Consider the following 17,554-nt stretch of genomic DNA (forward strand, 5'->3'; position numbering starts at 1 on the left):
AGTCAAAAAATAAACGGGAACATTTGTGGTAGAAAAGTTTACAGGATTTCTACAGGAAGTTATAGGACATGAACTGATTGGAAACAAAGCAGTCTGCCTGCCCCAAAACTTTCACAGGTACTGAAAGCAGGATCATATATAACTGCCCCAATACCATCATCAGGGCTGGCACCAGGCATGCCGGGGCCCTTGGGCACCAGCCTGCCCCAGGCCCCGGCACACACACATGCATGCATGCATGCCCAACCTACCTGTCTCTCCTGTTTTTTGTGGCTGCGAGCGCTTGTGCATGCAGCGCTAACATTAGCTGAGGTTTCCCTAAGGGGCTGAAGCCACCACCGCCATCTTGGTTGATGACACACATGCATGCTACGCACATGCACCCGTGCCATCAACCAAGATGGCAGCAGGGGCATCAGCACCCTAGGGAAACCTTGTCTGCCATCTTGGTTAATGGTGCAGCCACAAAAGACAGGAGAGACAGGTAGGTGGAGCCAGTGAACGGGTGGGCGGTTTGGAACCTCCCTCCCTGTGATCCGCGGCAGCTACTCTGCCGTGGATCATGGAAGGGGAGCACTCCTCCTCCCCCACCTTATTGAGGAGCCCCTCATGGCCCCCTGTAGCCCCAGGGGCCCTCAGCCAGGGCCCGACCTGGCCGCCCTTTGGCGCCGGCCCTGACCATCATGAGTGCAAATCATTATGAATACACAATAAAAATGAAGTTATCCATACCTGAAATTTTTTCCTCAGAGGTCTTGCTCTGGGCTTCTCACCTTTCTGGCATACAATGAGCAGTTACCTAGGGCAGGGTCTTTTCACCAGTGACACTGACCTCATGGAGCTGCCTTCCTATGGCTCACTTTGCTGGATTTTTAGCAGCTGGATAAAGCCAGTGTAGAGGGCCTTGGGGGACTTCTGCTTTTGTTTTTTACTACCCAATGGGCCTTTACTGCTTCTGCTGGCTTTTTGCGACTTAATCAGCTATGATATTCCTGTTTAATTATTGTGTTGGAATTGTTTCTTACTCAATTCTACTTGAAGTAGTCTTAATGAAATTACTGGAGCTAAGTAAGTAATGTCCTTAAATTTCAATGTGTCTACTCTAAGTATGAGACATGGGGGTGTAGTTGTCCAGGGTTGGGGGGGCTTAGACCCATTACTTTTTGGGGAGCAGGGTCCCTATGTCTCCAGCATCCTACAAGCCAATCATCATGAAAGGGGAGTGTGTTAGCCAGGGCCGGCGCCAGAGGGCGGGCAGGTTGGGCCCTGGCCAAGGGCCTCTGTGGCCTGGAGGAGCCCCTAAAGCACCCCTTCTTAGGGTGGGAGGGTAGTACTCCCTCCCTGTGATCTGTGGCAGTGCTGGGTCCTGCAACCTGACCATGCCAGGGATAATGGAGAGGGGGCTCCCAGGCAACCCCCAATATAGACAAAAAGCCTTCAGTAAGCCTGCCTGCCTACCTCACCTACCCCTCCTATCAGTATGTATGCCATGCACACTGTGCATGTCTGCCTGCCATCACCCAAGATGGTGGCAGGGGCTTCCCTAAGGGCCTGATGCCCCCACCGCCATCTTGGTTGATTGCAGCATGCACGCTATGTATGCACCTCATTCATACGACATGAGAGGTAGGTGGGGCGCATGCCACCATATGGGGAGGATGTTGGGCAATGGCACCATGGGCGGGGCAGGCTGGTGCCCAAGGGCCCAGTCATGCTTGGTGCCGGCCCTGGTGTTAGCCACTGAGAAGAATCTTCTAGCATGCTTCCTTGTCTTTTCTGCAGATTGGAGCCAGAGTGAAAGTAGGTGCTTCAGCCACTGAGAAGACTCTTCTCAGTAGCTAGCACCCTTTCATGCTTATTGGTTCCTTGGAATGTCTGTTGTTGTGGGAGAAGGCATTAACAGTGCAATAACAAAGATCTCACTCTCAACCCAGCAGCAAAAAAGGGGTGTGTGTGGCCTATCATGAAGGGACCCTGCACATCTGAATTTGCCTCTATACTACTGGTTGGATACAACCTTTTGTTTTGTTGTAATTATATTATGAATTTTTAAGGTTTTGTAAGAAACTTTTGGATCAAAAGGCAGGATATAAATATTTTAATAGCTAAATTTTAAAAAATATTTTACCTGCATTATCTGATGGTGATGTTGGTCAAGCAAATGACTCAAGTCTTTTCTTGCAGCATCAGGCAGTTTCTTTGGAACTCAGTGGCATGAAATACATCCTCGGTATTGGACAAAGTATCAGGTGTGGGAATGGCTTCAGCACCTCTTGGACACCAACCAGCTCGATGCCACCTGTATTCCTTTCCAGGAGTTTGATATCAGTGGAGAACATCTGTGCAACATGAGCTTGCAAGATTTCACCCGGGCAGCTGGCACAGCTGGACAGCTTCTTTACAGCAGCCTTCATCACCTGAAGTGGAATGGTAAATAACACAGTAAAGCAAAAATAACAGCCTGAAGTATAAGGGGTTTGGGACCAGATACACAATTCTGCAAATTACATGTTCCTGAAGTGCAACTGTTGGAGAAATGTAAGGCTGTTGAGAGATGAGAAAACTTTTGTGATTAAATAAATCTCTTGGAACTCATTTGTCACATAAAACATATGCAGAGCATAACAACCACTCTCTGTTAAGGATGGCCATGCAAAGTATTTTTTAAAAACATCTGGACAGCACTACACATGATCGTTCTCTTCCGAGTTCTCTTCTAGGCCTGCTGAAATAACTGTTGTCTTCCTGGTGGAATCCATGGCAGGATTATAATGATGCAATTGGGGCTATGGGTGTGGAGGAGTGTGTTGCACATAAGATTTGCTTAGTGACAAACATCTATGTACTATTTTTATAATGGAATCAACTATGTTCTATTCCACTTTCTGATTGCCCAACTCTCAAATTATATTACCATCCCCTTCATATTTTTAGAATGTTTTTATTAAGTTTTTAACAATGCAACACAAAACCTAAAATTGTACAAAGGAAACAAACAATAAGAGAGAACAAAGGAGTAAAGGGTACGCATACATGTGCATGTAATATTCAGGATTGATAAGCAGAAGTAAAGATCACCAGTGTCCTTTTTGATGTGACAGTATCATCCCATTGTGGTCCTCCATAGCTGACCATGAGAAGCAGGAGGGATATACCCACCATCACTCTGAGTCACATGTACAATGTCCCCTTCATATTTGTAATGAGTAGCTTTTTTTACACCGGGGTGGGGAACTTTTTTCCTTCTGGGAGCTACATAGCAATGGTGGGTGGGGTGAGGGGTCAGAGGCAAAAGTGGGCAGAGCAATGAATTTAAATGTTACCTTTGTACAGGAGGCTACTTTCTATACTCACCCACACACCCATCTTGATCCTTTAGCCAAGGAAGCAAGAGGCATTATCAGAGTTCAAGGACAGGTTGCAGCCAATGAAAACACTCAAGGAGGATGTGAAGCAAGGCCAGAGAGGGGTGTGCCCTGGGAGAGGGTGTGGCTGGAGAGGGACTGTGGCCAGATAGATAGGCCTGGAGGTTCTCATTCAATCTCTGGACTGACGTTTCTCATCATTTGCATTACTTTGCCGCCCTGGGCTCCTGCTGGGAGGAAGGACAGGATATAAATCAAATAATCAAATAAATAAATAAATAAATTACTTTTCTACCTACATGTGCTTCATTGTTGTCCCTCTGTAACATTTCTGTTTGAACTTTATGTTCAGTGTTCTGGTGACTGCATTAGTTTACCACTTGATTTCTGTATTGATATCTAATATACTGATGATCAACAGTTTATTTATTTATTTATTATTTGATTTACATCCTGCCCTTCCTCCCAGCAGAAGCCCAGGATGGCAAACAAAAGCCCTAAAAAGTTTAAAACATAATAGAAGCAAACTTTAAAGCACATTAAAACAAGAAGGTTTAAGAACATATTAAAAAGCAATTCCAACACAGACACAGACAGGGATAGGTCTCCACTTAAAAGGCTTGTTGAAAGAGGAAAGGCTTCAGTAGGTGCCGAAAAGATAACAGAGATGGCGCCTGCCTAATATTTAAGGGTAGGGAGTTCCACAGGGTAGGTGCTGCCACACTAAAGGTCCGTTTCCTATGTTGTGCAGAACAGACCTCCTGATAAGATGGTATCTGCAGGAGCCCCTCACCTGCAGAGCGCAGTGATAGACTGGGTATATAAGGGGTAAGACGGTCTTTCAGGTATCCTGGTCCCAAACTATATAGGGCTTTATGCACCAAAACTAGAACCTTGAACTTGACCCAGTAGCAAATGGGCAGCCAGTACAATTCTTTCAGCACTGGGGTGACATGTTGGTGATACCCTGCCCCAGTGAGCAGTCATGCTGCCACATTTTGCACCAGCTGCAACTTTTGGACCAACCTCAAGGGCAGCCCCACATAGAGCGCATTACAGTAATCCAGCCTGGAGGTTACCAGTGCATGGACAACAGTGCTCAGGCTATCCCGGTCCAGAAATGGATGCAGCTGTCTTACCAGCCGAAGCTGATAAAAGGCACTCCTAGCCACTCATGTCATCTGGGCCTCTAGTGATAAAGATGAATCCAGGAGTGCCCCCAGACTATGCACCTGCTCTTTCAGAGGGAGTACGACCCTATTCAAAGCAGGCAACTAACCAATTATCCGAACTCAGGAACCACCAACCCAGAGCACCTCCATCTTGCTAGGATTCAGACTCAGTTTATTGGCCTTCATTTAGCCCACCACCGAGTCTAGACACTGGTCCAGGGCTTGATGGCCTCTGCTGATTCAGATGTTACGGAGAAATAAAGCTGGGTATCATCAGCATACTGCTGACACCTCGCCCCATATCTCCTCATGACTGCTCCCAAGAGCTTCATATAGATGTTAACGAGACAAGATGGTACCCTGCGGCACCCCACAGCACAACTGCCAGGGGGCCGAAAGACAGTCACCCAATGCTATTCTCTGAGAATGACCTTGGAGATAGTATTTGAACCACTGTAAAACAGTCCCTCCAATACCCATCTCACCTGGTCGGCCCAGAAGGATACCATGGTCAATTGTATCAAAAGCTGCTGAGAGATCAAGAATAACAGGATCGCACTCTACCTGTCCTTCTCCCGATAAAGGTCATCCATCAGGACGACCAAGGCTGATTCAGTCCCATAACCAGGCCTGAACCCAGACGGATGGGTCAAGATAATCTGTTTCATCCAAGAGTATTTGCAATTGCTGTGCCACAACCCTCTCAATCACCTTCCCTTAGAAGGGGCTATTTGCACCAGTTGGTAGTTGTCACAAACCAATGGGTCCAGGGTGGGCTTTTTCAGGAACTGTTGGATCACCACCTCTTTCAAAAACATATCCTTCATGTTCCTTGAAACAACTAGGAGTGTGTGTGGTTTGTGCAAGCTGCAACACAACATAAGTCAGGCAAATTCATTCTGGTCCAACTTTTGTGAGCTCTGGCATCTTTTTATATGGTCATCAGAGCAATATCAGATCTTTAACATAGCTGAAAACCAGGGCAACATTGCCTTAGCATGGAAAACTGAGTATACTGAGCATGAAATCCATGTCTCAGAGATCATGCTAGCAAAAGTGTTAGAATGGTCATGTTAACTGGTTTAAGTAAATAGGAAGGTACAAACTGGGATGTGTAGAGAGCCAGAGATGAAGGTAGACAGGGAGGACACTGAATGTTTCTCGTGTGTGTGTGTATGTCTTTATGCTCTCAATCCTTTGTAAAGTTAAAACTTACCTGTCTGTGAAAATGACTTTTCATGCTGGATAAGAGAATTACATTGCCGAACAGCTGAGGGCTGTTTCCTGCCTTGAAACTCATCCTCACAGGTGTGCTCCTGTCAAGTTACTCCCACGAGTAATATTTTTACAAGAGGAAGAATAATACATGTGTTTGCTTGTGATTTATGCCAAGGAGCCAGGAGCAAGAATCCTATGGGAAGGCATTCTTATACAGAAGCTATAAAGCAGCTGATGGCTTTTCTTTTTCACTCTGCTATAAATCTGTCACTAGTGCTGCTGTCAGGTGGTGTAGATTTCCGTTGTCAAAACAGATCAACTGGTTTGCTGATGTGTCTTTAAAATCCTCCTTTTTTTTGTATATTGTATATTGAGTTGCCCACTGCATTCTCTTGCAGGTCAGTGTGGAAGTGAAATGTACCCATCACACAATGTCATTGTTAAGACAGAACAAACAGGTGGGTGATGGTGGTAGTATTGGTGTGCCAAACAATAGAGAACAATTCCAAATAGAAAGGAACAAAGATAATGTTTGTATGGACCGAGAATGAGTAAACATTGAACACTTTTCAAGTCCCATTGACTGCAATAGGTGAGAGTCAAGCACATTCTCATACCTCTTGTTGAAGTCAATGGGATGTAAAGGGGCTTAATGCTGGCTGAATTGTGGCTTGAATTTCTTTTTAAAGAAAGCTGATGATGTTAAAAGAGTTTTTAAAAACCGCATAAGCTGCTACCAATTCATTTGGAAATTAATAAAAACCAGAAGCAGCAGCATGCAGAAAGCATGGTGAGAACAACCCCCCTTTCACAGTGGCTCACTTTGAAGGCAGCACAGAGCACTATGACATCCCTCAGCGCATCAGGCAGGCTGTGGACAAGGCGGAGACGCTGGATTGCCCCTCCAGCACCTTCTCTGATGAGGAGAGCTCTGCTGGAGAGCCCAAAAGCATCCCCACCGTCAGCAACCCGAACAGTGTCTACCAGGGTAAGAACCAGAAGAAGTTCATCAAATCTTTGTCTCTGAGCTGCTCAAGATGGGATGGGTAAAGTGGATTTCAAATGGATCTTCTCAATACTTCTATGTATTTAAATATATCCTGCCTTTTCCAAGCAAGGTACAACAGGGATACAGTTTAAATAAGTTAAAGTTAGCCATAAACTCAGAACAACTTAAAATTAGGTTCTGTGGGCTCTGCAGTTATTGGTGGTGATTTTAATGTATTAATGTCTTTATGTCTATTGTTCATTGTAATTTTATACTTCTGATTGTACGTCGCCCAGAGTGGTTGGATATCCTCCCAGATGGGCGACTAATAAATCCAATAAATAAATAAATAAATAAATAAAATCAAGTGATTTTATGGAAGCTTTCTATAAGGCATTTCCCCCCCCACCCCCAGAATGTTTGTCCTCAGTGTCATAGGAGTTTGCGCAAAATATTTCCCCTTCCCTCATTTAACTTTTTACCTGCTAAAACTACAGGGAAGGGCTGTACCTTAGTGGAAAAATATCTGCTTTGCACGTAGAAGGTCCCAGATTCAGCTCTTGGCATCTCTAGGTAGGGCTGAGAGAAACCTCTCTCTGAAATCCTGGAGACTTGCTGCCAGTCAGTGTTGGCAATACTGAGCAAAAGGGCCACATGGTCTGACTCAATATAACCACAGCTTATAATACTCTGGCATTACCAATTATAACAGGATTGAAGAACTTTTTCATTCCAAGGGCCACACTTCCTTCTGGTCAACCTTCCAGGGGCCACTTGCCAGTGGTGGACAGGGCAAGAGGCAAAAGAAGGCAGAGTAACAAATCCATTTTTCCTTTACAGAGTAGATTGCTCTCTCTCTCTCTCTCTCTCTCTCTCTCTCTCTCTCTCTCTCCCTCTCCCTCTCCCAGAGAAACAAGAGGAATGATCAGAGTTCAAGGACATAATCCACACAAAAACACTCCAAGAGGGATGGACAAATAGTCTGACACTATATATTCCTACCAAATTTAGCTTTTTAGTAGAAATGATATTGCAGTGTTTGGAGTTAAGGGAATGTAATGGGGTTCACCTTTAGAGGTTGAAGGTACTTGATAATCTAGGCAGGTCAGACTTAGGAAAAGGTGATGCCCCCGCCTGTTCCATGTATAAAAACCAACCAGACTGGAAGTTAAATCTTCCTTCAAGACTGGCACAGGGCCAGTCCTCCACTGTACCTGAGGACAACAGGCTAGAGAAGGGAGTGGAGGGCAGGGTGCACGGCACAGACAGCTCTGTCCACAGGCACAGCCAACTAATTCTAGTTTTGTCCCCATACTCCTCCTTGGTAAATTCTCCAAGGCTACGGAGGAAGAAGATGACAGGCAGGGCCACCTCTGGACCAGTTGTAAGAAAGAAGGCTGGCAGGTAGGTGGGGACTGACTGAGGGCAGACTGATTTGATGAGTCAATGCCCCATTCACTCTAATGGGCCAGTCTCCATGGGAGATTATTTTTTATTTTCTGTACGTGAAATTAGTAACATGTACCAATGGGAGCCCATTTACATTGAATTATGCTAACTAGGTTGCAAATGGAGGGATTTTTACACCTTGAAGAACTGCAAAAACAATCATTCTTCCAAGCCCCACTTGGGTGAGGCTTGTTTTTAGAGAAAACAATGGCTAGATCAGGTGTCTAAACAACAAGAGGGTGTGTGCTGTTCTCAGGACATAGGTTTGGGATGCCTAAACACGTAGCTGCGAAGTAGAAGATCGACTAAATTCCTATGTCATAATTCTTAACCTAGCCAAGCACAATGACTTAGCAAGTGATTCATTTTAAGCTATAATCACAATCATTGCTTTAAAAGACAAACAGATCCCCAAATTCACCTTGTATTTTGAAACACAAACAGAAACAAACTTAACAACTCCTAAAAAGCAACATGTGCTTGTACAGATTGATTATACTTCTGTAACAATATCCACGAGTATCATGCTCACTAAGTATGTGCTATGCTTCAAAAGGAAATTTTAGAATGATTTTGAAACCTTTGTGTTATTTCTCTGTGAACAACAATATATTTTGCCTCTGGCCATCTATCATAAGAGTGTCAGCCCCCCAGGTGAGGAGTTTCGAAATCCAGGGCAAATTCAGGTTAAGTTAAGCACTTCTGTGTGATTTCAGTTGTAGATTATGTGCATAATTCTGCAGCTGCAATCTCTCTTTCACTGCCACATTTGACTATACAAAATGCACTGGGAATGAATTTCAGTGAGAAAGGTTTGGGCAGAGCCTTTCCTGCTCTCTTACCAAAGCACCCGTTGTCACACTGGTACAACAGATGCACATTTGTGATCTTTCCCCTCATTTACTGATCAGAAGAAAACAGCCCCATCTGCCCATCACAGCAACCCCGGCAACAGAATCCAACATACCCAACTGTCAGCTCTTCAAATCACGTGGAGGACAGAATGTCTCATTCTGTAAATCCAGACCAGTCAGTTTCTTCCACTGCATTTTTTAAAAAACAGTGAAACATTCAAATGCTTAATTTTGGCTGGGTTTGCAGTGTATGTACTGAATATGGAGCATTTTTAAAAAAGATTTTTACTGTATTAGTTTATCAATATTGACTTTCGCTGTATTGTTTCTTTTTGTTTATTTGTTGTTAAGATCCATCTTTAATGGCATCATGGAAAGAAGATAACTATTTCTATGAGGGTGGATATGGTGGCACAGTAGGTAACTAACTCATCAACCTATGAAGCATTTTCAAATGATTCCAGGATACTGTTTTAACAAGACATTATATTAAATAATACTCTTTCTTTTTAAATCTCAGAATTAGTGGACAGCAAAGCGTATTGTCGAGCACAGATTTCAATCAACACTAGCAGTCACCAGCCTATTGGTAAGAATATCTCAAGTCTCATCATTTAGGCCAGATGGTCACCTCATGCTCTCTGATTTCTCTATAAATTGACATCCCATTCCCTTTGATGTGTATATTCATTCCAGTTTTGTGTATGGTTCATTATGAATATAGACTTCAGAACATGGCCTGAACTAATGATTAGAATGTGTGTGGCTGTCTCTGCCTTGATTCCTCAGCCTCACTGGCTCTATTACTGTTTGACCTACATAGAAGACTATGACATTAATCATACTTGCATATTAATCACATATTAATTCCCCTCCCCCTTCCTCTAAGGGGATCAAGTTAGTATACACAGTTCTACCATCTTTCATTTTATCTTCATTCGGCTGAGAGATAGTGACTAGCCAAGGTCAACTTGTGAATGAATTAGGATTGAACTTGTGTTGTCCCAGTCATAATCCAGTTCTTAATCACTACAGCACAGAATGCCCATGCTGTGGAATTTGCAATGTTTTCAGGAAAAAAAGACAATCCTATTTTCAAATAGGCGATTATAAATGGCAGGAAAATGTATGCATGTTTAATGTAACTTTGATCTACAGCAGCTAAACAGCCTGATTTACCTCAGTAACACAGACTTCAAACAAATGAGCTCAGCAACTGATGTTTGTCTTTTCCTTTTACTGTCCATTCATTGTCATAAAAATGGCTGCCAGCTCTTCAGATCTCTCTGACAGTGGTGAGGTTCACTCAAGCTCCCTGTTGTGGTGTGTTTTATTCTCTTTCTTGTCAGATCTAGAGAGAAAGGGTGGTATGAGAAGGGCACAGCGCTGTAAAAAACTGAAGTTACATATTTTGTAAAAAGAGGCGGCTTATTCATTAATCATATGCAAATACTGTGGTTTTTTCTCTCTTTCCCAAGTTTTGCAAGACACCTTTGTTGAAACATCATCTTTTTTTTAGTGCTAACCTTCAAAAACTTCTCATGCTTGAAACATCTCTGTGTCAAAATGATAAGCCATTGTTTTCACAGATGTGAAAGAATTGATTACGAATTCTCTGGCAAGCAATAGTCAAGCAATCCTATGGTTCCATTATACAGGGCATCGGGATACAGCTGCCGTATCCAAGATGTGTTTATTCTGGGGAAGGTCAGGCAAAGCACGCAAGTAGAAAATATAAAAGTGATACAAAAATGACAGACACTCCCACGTCGACTCTGGAAATACAGTCAGTGCCCACCAGTCAGGGTATATAGTCACATCCACACCATATACTTTAAGTAAATTTAACACATATTTAAAGAACATGGCTTCCTCCAAAGAATCCTGGTACTGGTAGTTTACCCCTTACAGAGCTACAATTCCCAGCACCTTTAACAAACTACAGTTCTCAAGATTCTTCGGAGAAAGGGCACCCAGAAGGTCCCAGGTTCAATCCATGGCATCTCCAGGTAGGACTGGGAGTTTCTCCTGTCTGAAACCCTGCAAAGCCACTACCAGTCAGTGTAGACCATACTGAACTAGATGGACCAATGGGTCTGACTCAGTGTAAGGCAGCTTCCTATGTTCCTAGGAAGCCACATGCTTTAAATGTACATTAAGTGTGCTTTAAATGTATGCTGTGGATGTGACCTATGCTGGCACAGCACACCCAATCTGCCCACACACAGAGACAGCCAATGACTTCACAGTGACAGAGGCACACTCCAGCATACCACTTTACATCTCCATGTACACAGCAAGCAAGATGATGCCGCAGCACCCACAGTCCATGCTGAGACCCAGTTGCACAGCCATCAGTGACACCACCAGTCCTAGGCACCCCCTTCAGACAAGGATTTGAATCTCTTCACAACCACTGTTTTATGAGCTCAACACGCACAAAGTGGAAGATATCCCACAAAGCACCCAATAGCTTCTTGGGGAGAGGGTCTGCACAGAACATGCACAGCCCTCCCTGGGACAAGGGTTTAAGAAGTCCCTGAGGTAATGGGAGAATATGCCCGACTCTCTGTTTGCATGCCTGGGGGGGGGGAAGCAGTCATGTCAGGTGAGAGAGAGAGAGGGCCCCTGGATTTGAACCCACACTGCGAAGACCACTTAAGCAACCACAGTAGCAACATAACATAGAGTAGGTAGCAATCAGATACATCAGAGCATCCTGTCCCTCCCTCCATCTCAACAATCATAGGCAGCAGGAGCACTGGGGCTGCAAGGAGATTCCAAGTTGGGAGAGAACTTTATATTTTCCATTATAGAGTTCTCTGATTTGAATCCAGAGTAGGGATGGGGTTTGCCACCTGATTCTGTTCTGTTTTTCAATTTGTCAAATGGGCTGCCAGTTCCTATTCGCCATAAATTGTGTTCCGCTAGTTATTGCGATTCCCAGTTCTTTTGTTTGGTTGTTCTTTTTTTTTGTTCTTTTTTTTCTGAAAAATTATGTACTTTTTTCTGTTATTCTTTATGCTGCTGTATATTTATACAATGTACACAGCAGCAGCAGATTAAAAATAATTACATAAATAATTATGACAAAGAGTGGGAGTCTGTTCCATGATGAGATGAAGTTATGGATTATCCTAGAATTCGCTACCAAATCTGATTTTGCTAATATTCTACACCATCCCTAATCCAGAGCACAATCTCACACAAGGAAAGGTACATCTGAGCCAGGACAGAGGAGTAAACAGCCCTTTTGGCCCACCCCTCCTTCTGGCAATCCCATGCCATTCACCCTTTTATGTGAGTTAGATTCTCCCTGTATATTGTTTAAATAGTGATGGTGGCATGCTGTGATTAGGTGCTGAGTTACAACATGTCCTACATTCTGGACACTGATGTGACTATTTTTTCATTTCCCACTGAATTCATTGGGAGGGAAATTGCATGCGCCAGGTCTGGGGCTAGTATAAAGAGGTGCTGCCCGCAGATGCATGGCTGTGGATTGAAGAGGTACTGGATCTGGAGTAAGTGTGTTTTCTCCCCTGTGCCGCACACATCCTCCACAAAATTCTATCCTGTTTCAGCCATATCACTGGCATATCTTTACCAACCGAACAGCTCTACCAACCAGCATTGTGTCCAGACAGGAATGGCAGGCATTCCACTGGCATATCTGTCATGATGGCATTGTGTCCAGACAGGAATGGTGACATATATGCCATTCTTCCAGTGTAGCAAGGTTTCTGCCAAATCCTAAAGTCCCCTTGGCAGGTGGAACTCCGGTATAGGATTGTGCCCTGATTTCAGTAGAATAAAATAACTGCCTAATTCAAAAGCAGCAAGGATCCCCACCTCCCTCGGGACAGTAATTTTAAATTCCCGGGTTTCTCATTCTCAGAGCAAAATTCCCAGTGGCTGTAGGTTTTATGGCAGGCTTGCTTCAATAAGGGCAGAAATATCAAGACTTAATTAGTTTTTGTGGCTTTCCCACAAGCTCAGCAAATTGTACAAGAGGATGGTGCTCTATCAACTTGGCAATGCAGAAAGAGGCACAAGTGTAATTAGCTGGTTTTCTGCTGCGGGTAAAGGACTCGCCTGCTTTTCTCTTCCAGCAGAATCTAATGGAAGGCCATTTTCCTGGAGCGCTTATCACTATTGCAACAAAAAACAGTCCAGACAAGTTTGTGCAGAGAGGCTGGTAGTTACTGTAAGTCATTTGCACATGCAAATGGCTCATTTCCATTGAAAGCTATGGTGACTGTTTATGCATGTATGTAGGTGGAAGAATGTGTGTGGGCTTTAAGCTTCTCTGGCACTAATCTTTTGCAGACACAACACAGGTTCCTGGCAATTGGTGATGTACCACTGCTAAATGGGAACTGATTGCCAACAGTAGATTAGTCAGGCATGCCTTTAGCTCCTTTTTCTTTTTCTTGTTTCTAAAGTGGTGTGCATTCAATATACCGGCCTCTCCTTAAGTGCTAAGTGGCAAACAGAGGGCATTTTCTTTCTTTCATTAGTATAGAACTGACAGTGCTTAGAAACCTGATTCCCCCGCATCCCCAGGTATACTGTTGCATCAATAAAGGGAAGGGAAATTTGTCCCTATTTGTCTACCAAGAGTTCCTAACACTGACTTTTTTGCCCATGGAGTGTTTGATTTTTCCATTCCATCAGAAACACCTCATTATGTGGGTGTATTCTACACTACAGGCAAGCCTAAGGGAAAAGGTCTGCATCTCAACTGAAATTGTTTTTAGATGCTTTTAGATGTTTTAATTGTTTTACCACTTGTGTGTTTGCTGCCCTGGACACCTTTGGGAGGAAGGGCAGGATATAAATTTAATAATAAATAAAATAAAAGGTGTTTTGTCCTGTGACTCTCAGCTGATGCTGACCAGCTGGAGTGTGAGATGCTGGTGGAGCGTGAGATGAAGGGGAGCAGCCTGAGGGAGACCAGAGATGTGAAGGGCTGATGCCTGAGGGTGAAGGACAGCACTTTTGGGTGATCTTTTGGGGTATCAGGGTCAGAGTCCCACAGACTCTGCTCTGTTGGGGACAGCAGCAGGAATACATTGTTGTTCTTGATATTATATTGAATAGGTAGAATTTTATATTGTATTTTTGCTACTTTGTATTGTAAACTGCTTTGAGTGTTATTTTACTAGAAAAGTGGGATTAGGCACAGGAAGCCTAATCTAATCAATTTTTACCACTGTCCAAATTTTGCATTTGATCAATTACAAGAAAATAACAGAGGGAAATTCTTCATAACACATTCTGGTGAATAATGGGGCTACATGGGATCTAGCATAGGGTGTGCCAGGACTGCTTGTGTCCCATTTCATTTCAGTTTTGTCTGAGGGAGATTTTCCTCTTTCCCTCACAATATTAGAACTTGGAGTTGGCCCTCAATGAAGTTGACTGGCAGGAGGTTCAAGTCTGAGAAACAATATTGCTTCACCCAGTGGGTGATTCACTTGTGGAGTTCACAGATGTGGTGACAGCCACAAACTTAAAAAGGCTTTAAAAAAGATTGCACAGATGTATAAATTTAATAATTTAATAACATTTAATTATTATTGGTGGTCCTGTCCTGAGGCCTCTTTGAAGTCTGGTGCTGGCGATGAGTATGAGTATACCTGTTCCCAGGACCGGTTCTAATGAGCGGCCAGGTTGGGCACTGGCCCAAGGGCCCCGGAGCTACAGGAGCCCCTGAGGGGCCCCAAGGGGCCCTCTGCTCCCCTTCCACATTCCGCACACCCCCACACCCCCAACTTACCTGTCAGCTGGCTTTTTAGCATTGCCCTTAATGAAGATGGCAGCCGCAGCTTCCCTAAGGTACTGAAGCCACTGCCACCATCTTAGTTGATGGCAGAGATGTGTGTGCATAGCATGCACGTGTGCCATCAACAAAGATGGCGGCGGAGGCTTCATTCCCCTTAGGGAAACCGCAGCCACCATCTTCATTAAGGGCAATGGTAAAGACTAGACAGGTAGGGGGGCGTGGGTGGGTGTGCGGGGGGCACGCATGCGCATACATGTGCGCGTACACCCACCCACCCACCGGGGGGGCAGGGCAAGGTGATGCCCAAGGGCCCCTGCATGCCTGGAGCTGGCCCTGCCTGTTCCCCAACCCACTTAGCTCTTGTGTGTCCATGCTGAGCACCTAAAGAGGGTGGAGTTGGAGTCTGATCCAGCATGCGAAGTGTTATTTTGTTCTTATGCTTGTCCCTTGATGTCCTGGCACTAGGGATAGAAAGATCTATCCATTTAGATTCTCTTGGTTTTTCATTTTCTCAATCTAAAATTCCGTTCTGCAGCAGTTTTTTTAAAAAAACTGTAATAAAATTTCTTCAGCATTTTAGTGTGAATTTCCTCTTACTAAACACATTTTGTATACAGTTTTGACCAATGTACACATTTTTGCATACATTTTCTGCTAATATAATGCATTTTGTATGTTATTTTCAGTAATATATTCACTTTTAAGCACGTTTTCTAATATATGCAACCTTGTTTGGCTAGAGAACTGCATCAAAATTTTGGATAAGTGCGAATTTTTGAGAATGACTGTGTTGGTTCTCATATCGTTTTGGAAACTGAAAATTTGATAAATTTGGCTTTAAATGTGAAATTAATTGAATTTTTTAAAAAATATTGCTGTAGAAATGTGTAGAAATGAATTTAAGGTTGGAAAAACGAGAAACTGAGACAATAGAAATTGACAGATCATTCCATCCCTACCACATACTGAGGATTGTAACCGAAACAAATTAAGCAGTTTATTATACAAAATAATTGAAGAAATAATAGTATGAATTTAAACATAACAACACAAAGGAAAAATCCATCAACGCAGTACAATGTAATAAACAAGACAATGCAATGTCAATAAAACAACAGTGATAATAAAGAGAGATTTATTTTATTTATTTATTTTATTTATTTCGATTTCTACACCGCCCACAGCCAAAAGGCTCTCAGGGCGGTGCACAACATAGAGTAAAATACAATAGAATTACAAAGATGACACTTGGGTGGTGTAACTTCTCTGTGAGATCCATCAGACCTGTTTAATGGATGTGTTTAAGCATTTATGGAAACATTTTTGTTCTCTGAATTTTTTGTGATTTTAGAATGTGCTGATGTTATGTTCCTGCTGTTTTATTTTAAACTTCGTGTGAAGATTTGTACTTGAATGCAAATATACTATTATGTTAGGTTTCTTGTTATTGCAAGCTACTTTGAGAACTATATTGTTGAAAAACAGGATATAATTGAAATATCAGATTTTGGAAAAGTTACTTTTTTGAACTACAACTCCCATCAGCCCAATCCAGTGGCCATGCTGGCTGGGTCTGCTGGGAGTTATAGTTCCAAAAAGTAACCTTTCCAAGCTCCGTGAAATAGTATGCTTGTGTGTAGATTAGGCTTGTCATATGATCATCTCTATAACAGGATCAGGTGTGCGGGTGCCAGAACAGGTGCAAGAACTAACCCTTTTCTCTGTTACAGATGATGCTTCAGGTGTGAAAAAAATACAAGACCACCTTCCAAAACCTCACAACAAGAAACACAGTAAGTCAGCTACTAGAGAATCATTGCAGTGCAAGGTGGGACTGATTAAATATTTACTGGCAGAGCAGATAGCACTGAAAAACAGAAGCAACAGAGAAGGAATTGGATGCAAAATTCTCAATGTTCAAAGAATGTAATTTCCATAGAATTTAAATTATCTTAGAAATAAATGAAGGCCCTTTGCTGTGGGACTCTTTTAAGTATTATCCTTCATTCATTGGCGATCACTCGTGGCCAAGTAAGATTGTCTTCCAGGGTAAGGTCTTTAATAGTGGGTCCGTAAATGACTGTGGAGGCCAATTCTGGATCCACACAGCCTCCCACAGTGAGGACATAGGTTTCCAGATGGAAGATGGTCACAATGAGGATTTGTTTGATGTGCCTTCCGCTTAGCTCGTTTGTCCCTTTCACCCTGTACTCATGCTTCTTCAAAGTCCATAGCACCTTTGATAATGGCCGACCTCCAATTGGGACGCCCATGGGCCAAAGCTTCCCAGTTCTCGATGCTCATGTTACATTTTTTTAGATTAGCTTTAAAAACATCTTTAAACCTCTTTTGCTGTCCACTGATATTCCGTTTTCCATCCTTAAGTTGGGAGTAAAGTAGCTGCTTTGGAAGATGGTGATCAGGCATTCGAACAACATGGCTGGTCCAGCAAAGTTGATGTTGGAAGATCATTGTTTCAACACTGGTGCTCTTTGCTTCTTCCAATACGCTAACATTAGTCCGCCTATCTTCCCAAGTAATTTGCAGAATTTTCTGGAGGCAGCGTTGGTGGAATCTTTCAAGAAGTTGGGAATGGTGTTTATACATGGTGCATGTTTCACAGGCATACAGTAAGGTCGGTAGTACAATAGCTTTGTAAATAAGCATTTTGGTCTCCCTGGGAATATCCCGATCCTCGAACACTCTATGCTTCATTCGGG

General features: G+C 43.2%; 1 protein-coding gene across 3 annotated transcripts in view; it reads left to right on the top strand.

Annotated features, from left to right (window-relative positions):
• Positions 1–17,554, top strand: part of EHF (ETS homologous factor) — an 80,869-nt gene that overhangs the window by 46,784 nt on the left and 16,531 nt on the right. For all 3 annotated transcript variants that reach the window (XM_061610753.1, XM_061610752.1, XM_061610751.1), the window contains exons 3-7: positions 2,185–2,430; positions 6,154–6,213; positions 9,398–9,466; positions 9,567–9,635; positions 16,565–16,627. In XM_061610753.1, coding sequence (XP_061466737.1) covers positions 2,185–2,430; positions 6,154–6,213; positions 9,398–9,466; positions 9,567–9,635; positions 16,565–16,627 — 507 coding nt within the window. The remainder of the gene's footprint in view (positions 1–2,184; positions 2,431–6,153; positions 6,214–9,397; positions 9,467–9,566; positions 9,636–16,564; positions 16,628–17,554) is intronic.

This window comes from Rhineura floridana, chromosome 2 (genome assembly GCF_030035675.1).
Source record: "Rhineura floridana isolate rRhiFlo1 chromosome 2, rRhiFlo1.hap2, whole genome shotgun sequence".
Lineage (NCBI taxonomy): Eukaryota > Metazoa > Chordata > Lepidosauria > Squamata > Rhineuridae > Rhineura > Rhineura floridana.